At 49.9% G+C, this 13,610-nt stretch overlaps 1 protein-coding gene across 4 annotated transcripts in view; it reads left to right on the forward strand.

The window, feature by feature from the left end:
* The window catches only part of DHRSX (dehydrogenase/reductase X-linked), a 149,024-nt gene that overhangs the window by 41,678 nt on the left and 93,736 nt on the right, over positions 1-13,610 (forward strand). For all 4 annotated transcript variants that reach the window (XM_055563114.1, XM_055563115.1, XM_055563113.1 and 1 more), the window contains exon 3: positions 4,762-4,830. In XM_055563114.1, coding sequence (XP_055419089.1) covers positions 4,762-4,830 — 69 coding nt within the window. The remainder of the gene's footprint in view (positions 1-4,761; positions 4,831-13,610) is intronic.

Raw genomic sequence — 13,610 nt, forward strand, 5'->3', positions numbered from 1 at the left:
TTGGGCTAAACCATTGTTCACTGGCCCTAATTTGGGTCAATATCTTTTTTTTTTTCCTAACAAGTGGTACTCTCCTTCCTTCCTGCTGCTGCTGCTGCTGCTAAGTCGCTTCAGTCGCGTCCGACTCTGTGCGACCCCATAGATGGCAGCCCACCAGGATCCCCCGTCCCTGGGATTCTCCAGGCAAGAACACTGGAGTGGGTTGCCATTTCCTTCTCCAGTGCATGAAACTGAAAAGAGAAAGTGAAGTTGCTCAGTCGTGTCCAACTCTTAGCGACCCCATGGACTGCAGCCTACCAGGCTCCTCCGTTCCTAACAAGTGGTACTTTCCTTCCTTCCTGCAGACCTTTACAATCTGGTGAGCAGGGTTCATCCTTCCCAGAGCAAATCTGAACGTGGGAGTTTGCCCTTCCCCCATGACTTGGTGCCATTGAACCCTTGCTTTGTTTTATACAAAAACTTAACCGCGACGGAACAGAGCTTGACGGCAAGGCAGACCCACCGTGTCTGTGACCTGCTTCCTTTAGGGGAGTGTTTTCGGATATGCCAGTGGATCCCCAGTAGATGTAGACGCAACATTAGCAACTGTCTAAGGTCAGGCATGGGCTTCCCTGGTGGCTCAGACCGTAGAGAACCCGCCTGCAATGCAGGAGACCCGCGTTCGATCCCTGGCTCGGGAAGATCCCATGGAGAAGGGCGTGGCAACCCAGTCCAGTATTCTTGCCTGGAGAATCCCATGGACAGAGGAGCCTGGAGGGCTACAGTCCATGGGGTCGCAGAGAGTCAGGCACGACTGAAGCACGTTAATACATACACATACATAGCTGATACACAGTGTCGTCTTAGATTCAGCTGTACAGCAGTCATAGAGTTGTATTTGTGCATTTGCATATTCTTTTATCAGACTCTTCTCCCAGGATAAGCTATTGCAAGGTATTGCATTTAGTTCCCTGTGCCGGGCAGTAGGTCCTTGCTGTGTATCTGCTTTAAATATAGTCGTGTCTCTATGTTTGTCACAAACTCCTAATTTACCCCTCCTGAGCGTTCCCCTTTGCTAACCGTAAGTTTGTTCTCTATGTCTGAGTCTATTTCTGTTTTGCAAATAAGTTCATTTGTATCGTGTTTTAATTTTTTTTTTTACACTTTTTTTTTTAAACACCAAAAATATTTTTTATTGGGGTACAGCGGATTAACAGTGCTGGGATGGTCTCAGGTGGACAGCAAAGGGGCTCAGCCGTACATATACGTAGACACGTTCTCCCCCAAACTCCCCTCCAGCCAGGCTGCCACCTGACACTGAGCAGAGTTCCCGGTGCTGTCCAGCAGGTCCTTGCTGGTTCTCCATGTTATACACAGCAGTGTGTCCATGTCCATCCCAGACGTCCTGACTATCACTCCCCCATCCTTCCCCCTGGGAACCATAAGGTTGTTACAGAGTATTGAGCAGAGTTCCCTGTGCTGGACAGCAGGTCCTTGCTGGTTATCTCTTTTATATATCACAGTTAATACATACCGATTCCAGGCTGCTAATTTCTCTCTCCCCACCCCGTTCCTTTTTGGTAACAGTGAGTTTGTTTTCTACATCTTCCAGTCCGTGTCTCTTTTGTAATTAAGTTCCTTTGTATCATTTGTGTTTTTTTTAGCTTGCACATACAGGCACTGGCATACGCTGCCTGCCGTGGCTGCCTGATCTCTGAGTGAGCTCTCCGTTGCCGGGGGCACGTGCGTTTCCCTGTGTCTAGTCTGCGCTGCGGGTCCACTGCCTGCCCCCTCCCCACCCCAGGTTTCTCAGGACCCCCTGTGTGTTTTTTAGGAACTCGGGGCTTCTTTCTTCCTTCACTGGAACCTTTGCTATACCAGCTCTCAATGCCAATGTGGCCTGACCCTGCCAGGCAGCCTGGCAGCAGATGACATTTTAATAGCACGTCTCACTATGATGATTTATTTTTTCCTTTGCTGTCCATTACTTCTGATTTTTGCTTTATGTGTCTTGGTTTCTTTGCTGTTAAGGTGTCTAAATGGTTTATGATGTCTGTCTTCCTTACGTTGTCTCTTTTATTGTTAAAAATATTCATCTTTGTTTCATTTAAAATAAATACACTTAAAAAAAATCTCACCGATTTCAGAAGCAAGCTCATGCATGCCCACATCCCCCACTCAGCCATGAATTCTCTTTCTCAGAGGTGGTGGTCTTTGATGTGTCCAGTGTTTAGAGATGGAAGACATGCGTTCTTTCCCCTCGTGCCCCTGGCTCCCGCTTGCAGGAAGAATCTCTGAGCAAACCGGTCATAACCACACAACCATGATTTCTTTAAGGCGGCTGAGGTGCAAATCCCTTTTGCAGCTGCGTCATCTTGATGTCCACGGCTTTGAACTTCTCCAGGGGTGGCGGTGGTCTCTAAATCCCTTTTTGTTCACCTCCCCCAAAGGTGTCCTCTGCCACTGTTCACTTCTCTGTCTCCAGCTGGAGCTAAAACTATTTCTGTTTTCCCTGAGTTCACCACCCTGATGCTGGGAAAGATTGAGGGCAGGAAGAGAAGGGGGTGACAGAGGATGAGATGGTTGGATGGCATCACCGACCCAAGGGACGGGAATTTGCAGAAACTCTGGTGCCGGGGTCCAGCCCCGGCTGATCCTGAGAGTTCAAAGCGGGGACGGCATTGGCGAGGATCAGGATACAATAGCTTCAATTAGATATTAATTAGAGATGTAAAGAGTAATAGAATGAGGATAGCTCAGTAGGAAGATTCAGTGGAGAAAAGAGGCTGAGTAGCTTGGTTTACGTGGGAAACCAATAAAACTTCAAGACAAGAAGTTTGCACCACTTACGTAGGCCGCAGGCATCCTTCCGTTCTCCCGAAGGAGAGGAGACACTGAAGCCTCCCCGGTCGGATCTTAGAAGCCCAGGCATAATTAGTAAGCATGGCGGGTTCCGCGCTCCAGATGGAGACTCAGCCAGAGTTTGAGAGAGAGAGCGACATGGGGAGACCAGTCTTTCGAGGAACTGATCCCAATTCTTTATTTTCCATGGTCTACTTTTATACACTGAGATGTTATGCAAAAGTCACGTGGGGTCAGCAGTCCTGACTTTTATCAAAGTCAGGTGCTCCATACAAATGTATACAGAGGTCTTAAGGGTGTTACATCATCTTCTGGCCAGGGGGCCTGCTGACAATTTATGAACTTCTCCTTCTGACAGCGGTCAGTCAACCAGGACACTTATTTCTCCAGGGGTGATTATTCTTAAAAAAGACTCCACCTTCCGAAGCTACCAGATAAAGTTACATTCCTATAGGGTGAGGGTGTAGTGGGTTTTAATTAAGGAAAGAATTTACTTAGCCTAAGGTCTAACGTGATTAATATCAAAGGTTAATACTTATTTCTTCTATATATTCATTAATGTGTGTAAGGGCAGGGGATGTGGAGACTTAGCAACAAACATTGGCTCAACAAATGAAAAACCCTTCACCAATACAATTTCTAATCAGCCCACTATACTTATACTAATGCTTTCTAACTTTTCTAAGGAACCTGTTTATAGAAGGTTTAAAGCATCTCGTGCCTCTCACGGTTGGGAGGCTGCGAGCAATCACATGTGGCCGGACAAGCCTGTCAGGCAGGCTAGAGAACCTTCAGAGGAGTTTGTAGGTTAAAACACTCTTGTCACGCCCAGGAGTTTTTATTAACTGGAGCTCTAAGTTAACTCCTTCTTTGAAAGAGGTGGTGGGGGACAGCCCCCCGTAAAGTCAGAGGTGTAGGTGAGAGCACAAAGTAGTAAAGCAGGCAGACTCTGGTTTTGGGGGTGGATGCTCGAGAATTTCCAGGGGGACTCCTGAGGCTCGATCCCGCCTTTGAGTATGTCGAGCCTCCTTCCTCATGCCCTTTGCCATGGGTGGAGGTCCTCACGCCTGGTCCCAACACTCTGGGAGATGCTGAAGGACAGGGAAGCCTGGCGGGGCTACAGTCCACGGGGTCGCAGAGAGTCGGACACGACGGAGCGACTAACCCTTTCCTTTGATCTGTTTTGTGTATTTTTCTGGTTGGCCGCACAGTGGCTTGCGGGATCTTAGATTCCCCCCAGCAGGGATTGAACGCAGGCAGCGAACGTGTGGAGTCCTTGCCACTGGGCTGCACGCATTCCCTCATGATGCTTTTCACAGCTCCAGCCACCCATGAGTGGAGGGGTTCCCTGGACCACAAGGGCTTTGAAAGTTCTGTGTCCTGTGGGACATGGCCTGGGACAGTTTGAGGCCCATAGTCTTCTTGGCCTCACCATGGTTCTCATGCCAGAAGCTGACACGCGTGTGTGGAATCAATGAAAAGTAGGATGCCCCAGAAATGCATACGGGTGTGTGTGTGTATGTGTGTGCTCAGTCGCTCAGTCGTGTCCGATTCTCTGCAACACCATGGACCGTAGCCCGCCCAGCTCCTCTGTCCATTGGATTCTCCAGGCAAGGACACTGGAGTGGGTTGCCTCACCCTTCTCTGGGGCATCTTAGCTCCTGCATTGCAGGCGGATTCTTTGAGCCACCAGGGAAGCCCCCCAGACAAGCATGCTTTTGGCCAATGCAGGCTGGATAAAGTGTATCTTCAGCGGATACACTGAATCAGGCACAGTTGCTTTGAGCTGTTGGCCGAGTCCCAGCAGCAGAAATGGAAGCAGACACTTGGTAGGCTTTGCTGTTCACCGTCTCGAGAAAACACTGTTTCACGTGGAGCGGTTTTCTTCCTCTGAGTCGTGTGTCTTTCTTTCCCTTCTAGCCGGAAATAACGACAGCAAAGCCCAGGAGGCTGTGAGCAGGATAAAAGAGGACACGCTCAACGACCAAGGTACCTGACTGGCCTCCCCCGGACAGATGGCGCTTCTGCTTTGCTCTGGGTTCCTGGTGGGGCTGATGGAAGCAGCTTCGGGGAGGGGGCCATGTCTCTGCTCTGGAGCGTCTCTCTGAGGGCCTCTGGTCCTCCTTGGCCGGTGCAAGGCGGCAGCAAGCACGGTACCCCCCATGAGGGAGAGTGTTCCTGGTGAGATGGGGCCATGTTTTCATTCCTTGTCCATCCCCAGGGTCCTCCGAGGCCCGTGTCCACTCAGGACTCTTTGGATGTGCCTACCGGCAGCTGCATCTGCCTCCTTCCGCTTCTTGTTTTTTTTTTAATAATGTTATTTATTTATTCATGTTTTTTGGCCGTGCTGGGTCTTTGCTGCTGCTCCGGGTTTTTCTCTGGTTGTGGCGGGTCGAGGCTCCTCTCTAGTTGCCGAGTTCTGGCTTCTTCTGCGCTGCCTTCTGTTGTTTTGGAGCACAGGCTCTAGAAGTTGTGGTTCCCGGGCTTAGTTGTCTCCCACGGCACGTGGGATCATCCCAGATGAGGGATTGAACCTCTGTCCCCCGCATTTGAAAAGACCCTGATGCCGGGAGAGATTGAAGGTGGGAGGAGAAGGGGGCGACAGAGGATGAGATGGCTGGATGGCATCACCGACTCGATGGACGTGAGTTTGAGTGAACTCCGGGAGTTGGTGATGGACAGGGAGGCCTGGAGTGCTGCAGTCCATGGTGTCGCAGAGAGTCGGACATGACTGAGTGGCTGAACAACAACAGCTTACCAGAAAAAAGAAAAAAGACAAACCCATGCCACCACAAAATACCAATAAACCCCCAACATGAGATAAGCAAACAGCAAAATGCCACTAAGAGTGTTCAAAGGAATCCAAACGGAAGTAGGTACCAAAGTGAAAGTCGGTCAGTTGTGTCCGACTCTTTGCGACCCCATGCTCTGTATGGGATTCTCCAGGCCAGAATACTGGAGTGGGTAGCCTCTCCCTTCTCCAGGGCATCTTCTCAACCCAGGGATTGAAGCCAGGTCTCCCGCATTGCAGGAGGATTCTTTACCAGCTGAGCCACCAGGGAAGCCCAACAATCCTGGAGTGGGTACCCTATCCCTTCTCCAGGGGACCTTCTTGACCCAGGAATTGAACCAGGGTCTCCTGCATTGCAGGCAGATTCTTTACCAACTGAGCTATGAGGGAAGCCTAAATGGATATTGGTCTTCAGTAATTACATGCTAATAAAACCTCTCTTATTTGGAACAAATAGTTATGCTGCTGCTAAGTTGTTTCAGTCGTGTCCGACTCTGTGTGACCCCATAGATGGCAGCCCACCAGGCTCCCCCGTCCCTGGGATTCTCCAGGCAGCAACACTGGAGTGGGTTGCCATTTCTGTCTCCAATGCATGAAAGTGAAAAGTGAAAGTGAAGTCGCTCAGTTGTGTCCGACTTTTAGCGACCTCATGGACTGCAGCCTACCAGGCTCCTCCGCTCATGGGATTTTCCAGGCAAGAGTACTGGAGTGGGGTGCCATTCCCTTCTCCAAATAGTCATGCTAATTTACCAAAAACAAAAAAAACAAAAAAAACAAGCCCAGGCCACCCCACAATACCAATGAAAAAAACCCAACTCCACAAAACAAACAGGAAAATGACTTAACAATGTTCAAATGAACCCAAGTGGAAATAGATACTGGTTTTGAGTAATTACATGCTGAGAAAAGCTCTCTCATTCGGAGCAAACAGTTGTGCCAATTTACCAAGGGAAAAAAAACCAGAGCCACCCCTAAAATACCAATAAAACCCCTAGCGCTAGAAAACAAACAGGAAAATGGTTTGCTATTATTCAGAGGGACTCAAATGGAAATAGATGAGTGACATAGTCTTCAATGGAGACCCAGGAAGGTCAGCGTTGCTTTTGCGCATTTCACTGGTGACTCACACAAGCCATGGTGGAATTCCCTGGTCGCAAATCCCAGTTTCTGTGCTTTGTTTTGTTTTTTTAATATTTCTTGTTTGTCCCTGCGGATCTTAGTTGGGGCCCACGGAATCTTGGACCCTCGCTGAAGCGTGCGGGAGCTTTTCTTGCAGCGTGTGGGATTCTAGTTCCCCGACCAGGGATGGAACCCGGGCCCCCAGCTTGGGGAGTTCGGACTCTTAGCTGCTGGACCACCAGGGAAGTCTCCTGTCCTTTGATTTGAAAAGGAAGAAGTCGTGTCTTGCTTTGCGTCACTGTTCTACATGTTTCACCATCAAGAGGGTCTTCCTGATCAATTTCACACCTTTCCTCATATTCTTTTTTTTAAAATGTTTTAGAATTAAAGATTATCAAGTTAGTTTCAGCGATACAACCCAGCAACTCAGTGATTCATATACATGTATTTCTTTTCAGGTTCTTGCCCCATGTTGGTTTCTGAGAGAATACTGAGTAGAATTCCCTGTGCTATGTAATAGGTCCTTGCTGTGTATCTCTTCTCTATATAGTGGTGTGTGGGCTTTCTAGGCGGTGCTAATGATGCCCGCCTGCAATGCAGGAGACGCAGGTTCGATCCCTGGGTCGGGAAGATCCCCTGGAGAAGGGAAATGGCAACCCGCTCCAGTATTCTGGCCTTGGAGAATCCCATGGACAGAGGAGCCCGGTGGGCCACAGTCCATGGGGTTGCAAAGAATCAGACGCGACTTAGTGACTAAGCAACATTGAGAGCTCAGAAGCCCAAAGACAGCTTCTGAAAGGCAGGAGGAGGAGTCCAAAGGGATTGAATGCAGGTCCCCGGAAAAGGTCTCCAGGAATCTGGTTCCGAGTGGACCCCCTCCAGCTGTGTGTTCCACATGGAGCGATTCTTCTGGGCCATGGTTCGCCCTCTGGGTGAAGCCAGCCGGCCGGAAGGGGTCCGGCAAGGATGCCACGTGCTCAGAGGCAGGCGTTGCCACACCTCCGTCTTGGAGCTCCCTGTGGGCTGGTCTCTGTGTCTGGGCAACGGGCCGCCCACCTGTGCGTGTCCTGAACCGCCCTCCTCGCCTGCAATCTGCCTTCTAGGACTCGCTGGCTTACACTCGGGAGAGGATTCAGCTCTCCCGTTGTCCCAGCCTCATATTGGCATCAGCCCTCCGCTCCGTGCCTGCGGATAAGCCGGGGCGTGGACAGGGAGGGCGGGGCGTGGGGTTTCCAGGGTTGGTGCATCGCTGCCTTGGCCATCAGCCTGATCCGTGTCCTAGGCGCGGGCGCGTGCCTGTCAGACGCCTGCCCTGACGTGCCCTCGGAGGGTTCTCATTTCGAGTGCTTGATTGATGTGCCTTTAAAGGCATCCACGTTGGAGACCTTCCGAAGGAGTCCACGTGGCAGCCTGGGATGGCAAGCCATATCTAAATGATGCCCGTCATGGGTTTTCTGGGCTGGACTTGTCCTTGGAAACCCTCCCTACAGAAAGATGTCTCCCGTTTGGAGCAAATTGCACGATCACCTGCTCGTAAAATGGAGCTCGAGATTATGTTAAGATGCCTTTAGGGGTTGTTCAGTCTCTAATCGTGTCTGGCTCTTTGCAGCCCCATGGACTGCAGCACGCCAGGCCTCCTTGTCCATCACCATCTCCCAGAACTTGTTCAAATTGATATGCATCGAGTCAGTGATGCCATCCAACCATCTCATCCTCTGTCACCCCCTTCTCCTCCCACCTTCAATCTTTCCCAGCATCAGGGTCTTTTGCAATGAGTCAGCTCTTTGCATCAGGTGGCCAAATACTGGAGTTTCAGCTTCAGCATCAGTCCTCCCAACGAATATTCAGGACTGATCTCCTTTAGGATAGACTGGTTTGATCTCCTGTCAGTCCAAGGGACTCTCAAGAGTCTTCTCCAGAACCATAGTTCACAATCATCAATTCTTTGGCGCTCAGCAAATTCTGGGTGTGTGCGGGAGGCTGATGCATTTGAGTGGATCCTAAGTTCCAGGGAAGGAAGTGGCAAACTGCTCCAGTATTGTTACCTGGAGAACCCCACGGACAGAGGAGCCTGACGGGCTACAGTCCATGGGGTTGCCAAGAGCTGAGCGACTAACACTGCTAAATTCAGAGAGACGCTTTATGGGTTACATGGTGGTGGTGGTGGGTCCCTTCAAAAAATATCATCCATGGATGAGACAGTAAATGAAACGTGGGTCCATGCGTACAAGGGAATCAGCCATAACGAGGAAGGGAATTCTGACACCTGCTTCTGCGTGGGTGAAGCTCGAAGTCATGATGATGAATGAAATAAGCCAGACCCAGAGGACAAGTCCTGTAGGATTTCCACTGTTAGGGCATCACTAGAGGAGCCTGGAGAATCCCATAGGTGGAGGAGCCTGGTAGGCTGCAGTCCATGATGGGGTCATGGGGAGTCGGACACGACTGAGCGACTTCACTTTTCACTTTCATGCATTGGAGAAGGAAATGGCAACCCACTCCAGTGTTCTTGCCTGGAGAATCCTAGGGATGGGGAGCCTGGTAGGCTGCCATCTGTGGGGTCGCACAGAATCAGACACGACTGACGTGATTTAGCAGCAGCAGCAGCAGAGGAGCGTGGGAGCTCTAGTGGTAAAAGAGACATGGGTTTGATGGTGGGGAAGATGCCCTGGACGAGGGCATGGTACCCTATTCCAGTATTCTTGCCTGGAGAATCCCATGGACAGAGGAGCCTTGCAGGCTACATTCTGTGGGGTCACAAAGAGTCAGACACGACTGAGACACTTCATTTTCACTTTCACCGAATTTACAATCTTTACCTTTTTCTTGGATTTCATTTAATTTCCGTAACCACGTAGCCTTTAACAATATGAGGTATCAAGTTTTAGGAAAGCCCATTCTTTTTCCATAAGATTGTCAAAAAAAAGAACATTCGAATGAGAAACAGAAGTGCTTGCCTAATCTAAGAGGGTAAGGAAAATGAAAGTTTTAGGTGCTCAGTCGTGTCTGACTCTTTCTGACCCCGTGGACTGAGGATGATGGTGCTCATGACAGAGCGAAAGTGATGGGGATGATGGAGATGATGGGCATGATGGGCATGATGGGGATGGCAATGGGGATGGTGCTGTTGCTGCTCCTGGTGGCGGTGGGAATAGCGGTAATGATGACATGGTGATGCTGATATAAATGATGATCATTACGGCTCTCTTGTCCACCGCACTTATCATCACGTAAAATCAGTTAATTCTGGAGGTGATGCCCAGAGACATGAATGGGCTCCCCGGGGATGCCGGGCTAGCTGCTGATTCGATCTGATTTGTGTCTGTCCTCCACAATTTGCTTTTTCCACTGCGTTATGCCAGAGACTCATTAATTCAGTGGATTCACGGTGTCCTGTGTGGTGACATGCTTAATTTAATTGTCAGAAGCGACATCAGCAGGAGCTGATTGCAGCTGTCTGTTTGACCTTGCACACAGCACTTCCTTAATTTTCCCGTCTTCTCTCCTGAGCTGAAATTTTGCAACTTTTGTTCAACTGCGAGAACCAGCTTTTCCTCCGATACCCCCCAGAATGAATTAATTCATGTTCGTCTTCTGTTCGTTGAAACCTTTGTCCCTGGATGAGGAGCTTGCTGCTGAGAAATTTGATCTCCTCTCACCTTCGTGGCATTTCAGCCTTGCTTTTGCATAAAGCATTTATCAGACTTATTTCTAGTCAACTGTGGCCGTTGGATATGGTGTGTGTTGATTAAAATACGCCTTTCAGGATAATATAAAAGAAGAAACCCCTCCTTTACTTCTCAATTTTCTTATTTTACAGCTGCACTTGTAACCGTATCCCTCCGTCCATCTCAAGGCTGGAATTTGCAGGATATAAAAAGCTTCTCTTGAAAGCCCTTTCTCGATGAAATCAATTGCACCCCAGATAACTTCTTCATGTGGATACATGGTTACTGAGACAGGACATTTCCTCCCAGGAAATGTAAGGCAGAAAAAAAGAATCAATTTCTTCTTTGGTCTGTTCGGTAAAGAACCATCTGAAGCTTGCAGAGACAAATTCAGGGAGGCATGGTCGCTCTTCTCTTTTTATTCTTTTCCGAGTCCTATTTTGTCCAAATCTGAACAACATGAATTCTGATTAGAAAATACGTCCTGTCTGGCGTCCCTTCCCAGCCGCGTGGAAACTGTTCTACAGGGAAAGAAACTTTGTCCACATCACTGAGTCACGTTTCTAGTACACGTGGGCTTCTTAGGAGAAAAGAAAGAAAGTGAAGTCGCTCAGTCGTGTGTGACTCTTTGCGACCCCATGGACTGTAGCCCCCACCAGGCTCCTCCGTGCATGGGATTTTCCAGGCAAGAATACTGGAGTGGATTGCCATTCCCTTTTGCAGGGGGTCTTCCCCACCCAGGGATCGAACGCGGGTCTGCCACGTTGCAGGCAGACTCTTTACCAACTGAGCCACCAGGGAATCCCATCTTCTTAGGAGGCTCGGTGGCAAGGACTTCCCTGCCAATGCAGGAGACACAGGTTCCATCCCTGGGTCGGAAAGATCCCCTGGAGGAGGGAATATAAACTCACAGCATTCTTCTCTCCTGGAAAATCCACACACAGAGCAGCCTGGAGGGCTACCGTCCAAGAGGTTGCAAAGAGTCGGACGCTACTGAGCGACTTTGCTTGCGTGCATCCTAGGGCGAGCACCACTTCAATGATGGCTTGATTCAGGGTTATTGGTGCCGTGGTACGGGCAGAGCTAACGACTGACGCATTCTCGGGAGAAATCGTGAGGTCAGCTTTTCAAAGGAGACGTCTTGCCCTCCTGAATTGTCTCCCGTGTCATTGGAGACTCTTCTCTGCTGTCCCGCTGTCCTGGGAGTCTCAGGAAGCCGGTCCCATCCACCGGTGTCCTTCCTACTCTCCCTCCATGGCTGACCCCACCCTCCAGCCCGCAGACCCTACACCTGCCTGTATTCAGTGGCCGTGCTCAGCCAGGCAGAGACCATGGCTGATGGAACTTGAGAACAGTTCTCCAGGGCTTAGAGGTTGTGTTTCTGAATTAAAAAAAAAATTTTTTTAAAGCCTCCTAGCTATGCAGAGCACATCATGAGAAACGCTGGGCTGGAGGAAGCACAAGCTGGAATCAAGATTGCCGGGAGAAATATCAATAACCTAAGATATGCAGATGACACCACCCTTATGGCAGAAAGTGAAGAGGAACTAAAAAGCCTCTTGATGAAAGTGAAAGAGAAGAGTGAAAACGTTGGCTTAAAGCTCAACATTCAGAAACTAAGATGATGGCATCTGGTCCCATCACTTCATGGCAAATAGATGGGGAAACAGTGGAAACAGTGTCAGACTTTATTTTGTGGGGCTCCAAATTTTTTCACACTCAATACTAGGTTAATGAAGAGACCTACGTTAAGGAAACTTAAGTGTTTGTTTTTTTTTCCAGAGAGACATCAAAGTGAATCCGTTTACCGCAGACTGGGACTTGAGCCCACGTGGTTGGAACTCAAACCCAGCCCAAACCCCCGGTTACCTGCTTTCAGGAGCTAATGCAGCTCAGGTTCTTGATGTCTCATCACAGAAAGAATTCAGGGAGAGACAAAGTGATCTGTAAAAAGTAAATTTACTCAGATGCAGAGCGAAGTGCGCTGCACAGAGTGTGGACCGTTGCAGAGGGCGAGTGCAGCAATATATACTTTTTTATTGTATATTTATTTTACTGTCTGCTGTGCTGGGTCTTCACCGTTGCATGGGCTGCTCCCTAGCTGTGGGCGAACAGGGCTCCTCTGTAGCCGTGGCGCACGGCTTCTCACTGCCTGTTGAGGGTGTCAGGAGTTGTGGCTCCCGGGCTGAAGAGCACAGACTCACTTCTTGTGGTACACGGCCTTAGTTGCCCTGCTTCCTGTGGGATCTTCCCGGATGGGGCATTGACCCAGCGTCTCCTGCATTGGCAGGTGGACGCGCAACCGCTGAGGCACCAGGGAAGCCCCTTGAATGTTTTAATTCGGCCCAATGAGCCCGGGAGGGCCCATGGACAACCTTTTTCTACATCCTCTGGGCCACATTTCGCCTTTGAAGGCAATGCTTTGAAGGCAGTGTGGCCGTACAGAAACGGGGTTATGCTTCCGCATCAGACTGACTTGCCCAAATGAACTTACTTACAAAACAGAACCAGAGTCACAGACTTAGAGAAGGATCTTATGGGTGTCAAGGGGAAGGATGGGGGCAGGGATGGTCAGGGAGTTTGGGATGGACATGGACACACTGCTGTATTTAACATGGAGAACCAGCAAGGACCTGCTGTCCAGCACAGGGAACTCTGCTCAATACTCTGTAATAACCTTATGGTCACCAGGGGAAAGGATGGGGGAAGGGATAGTCAGGGAGTCTGGGATGGACATGGACACAATGCTGTATTTAACATGGAGAACCAACAAGGAGCTGCTGGACAGCACAGGGAACTCTGCTCCGTGTCACGTGGCAGCCTGGACGGGAGGGGAGTTTGCGGGAGAAGGGGTCCACGTGTATGGGCGGCTGAGTCCCCGGCTGTCCTCCTCAAAGCATCACAACGCTGTTCATCACCTATTCAGTTCAGTCGCTTAGTCGTGTCCGACTCTTTGCGACCCCATGGACTGCAGCACGCCAGGCTTCCCGGCCCAGGCTATACTCCAGTACGAAGTAAAACCTTGAAAATAAAGAGAAGACTGGCTCGTTCACGGCGCTGGGCAGGCGTCACCCGCCTGCAACCAACTCCAGGTTTACGGCAATCAGACGCTTAACCGAGTCGTGCACCCGTCAGGCGGGAACTTGACAGAGGTCCTGTCACCCTGCACGTCTGCCTGCATCCCTCCGGCC

The sequence above is a fragment of the Bubalus kerabau genome, chromosome X (assembly GCF_029407905.1).
Source record: "Bubalus kerabau isolate K-KA32 ecotype Philippines breed swamp buffalo chromosome X, PCC_UOA_SB_1v2, whole genome shotgun sequence".
Classification (NCBI taxonomy): Eukaryota; Metazoa; Chordata; class Mammalia; order Artiodactyla; family Bovidae; genus Bubalus; species Bubalus kerabau.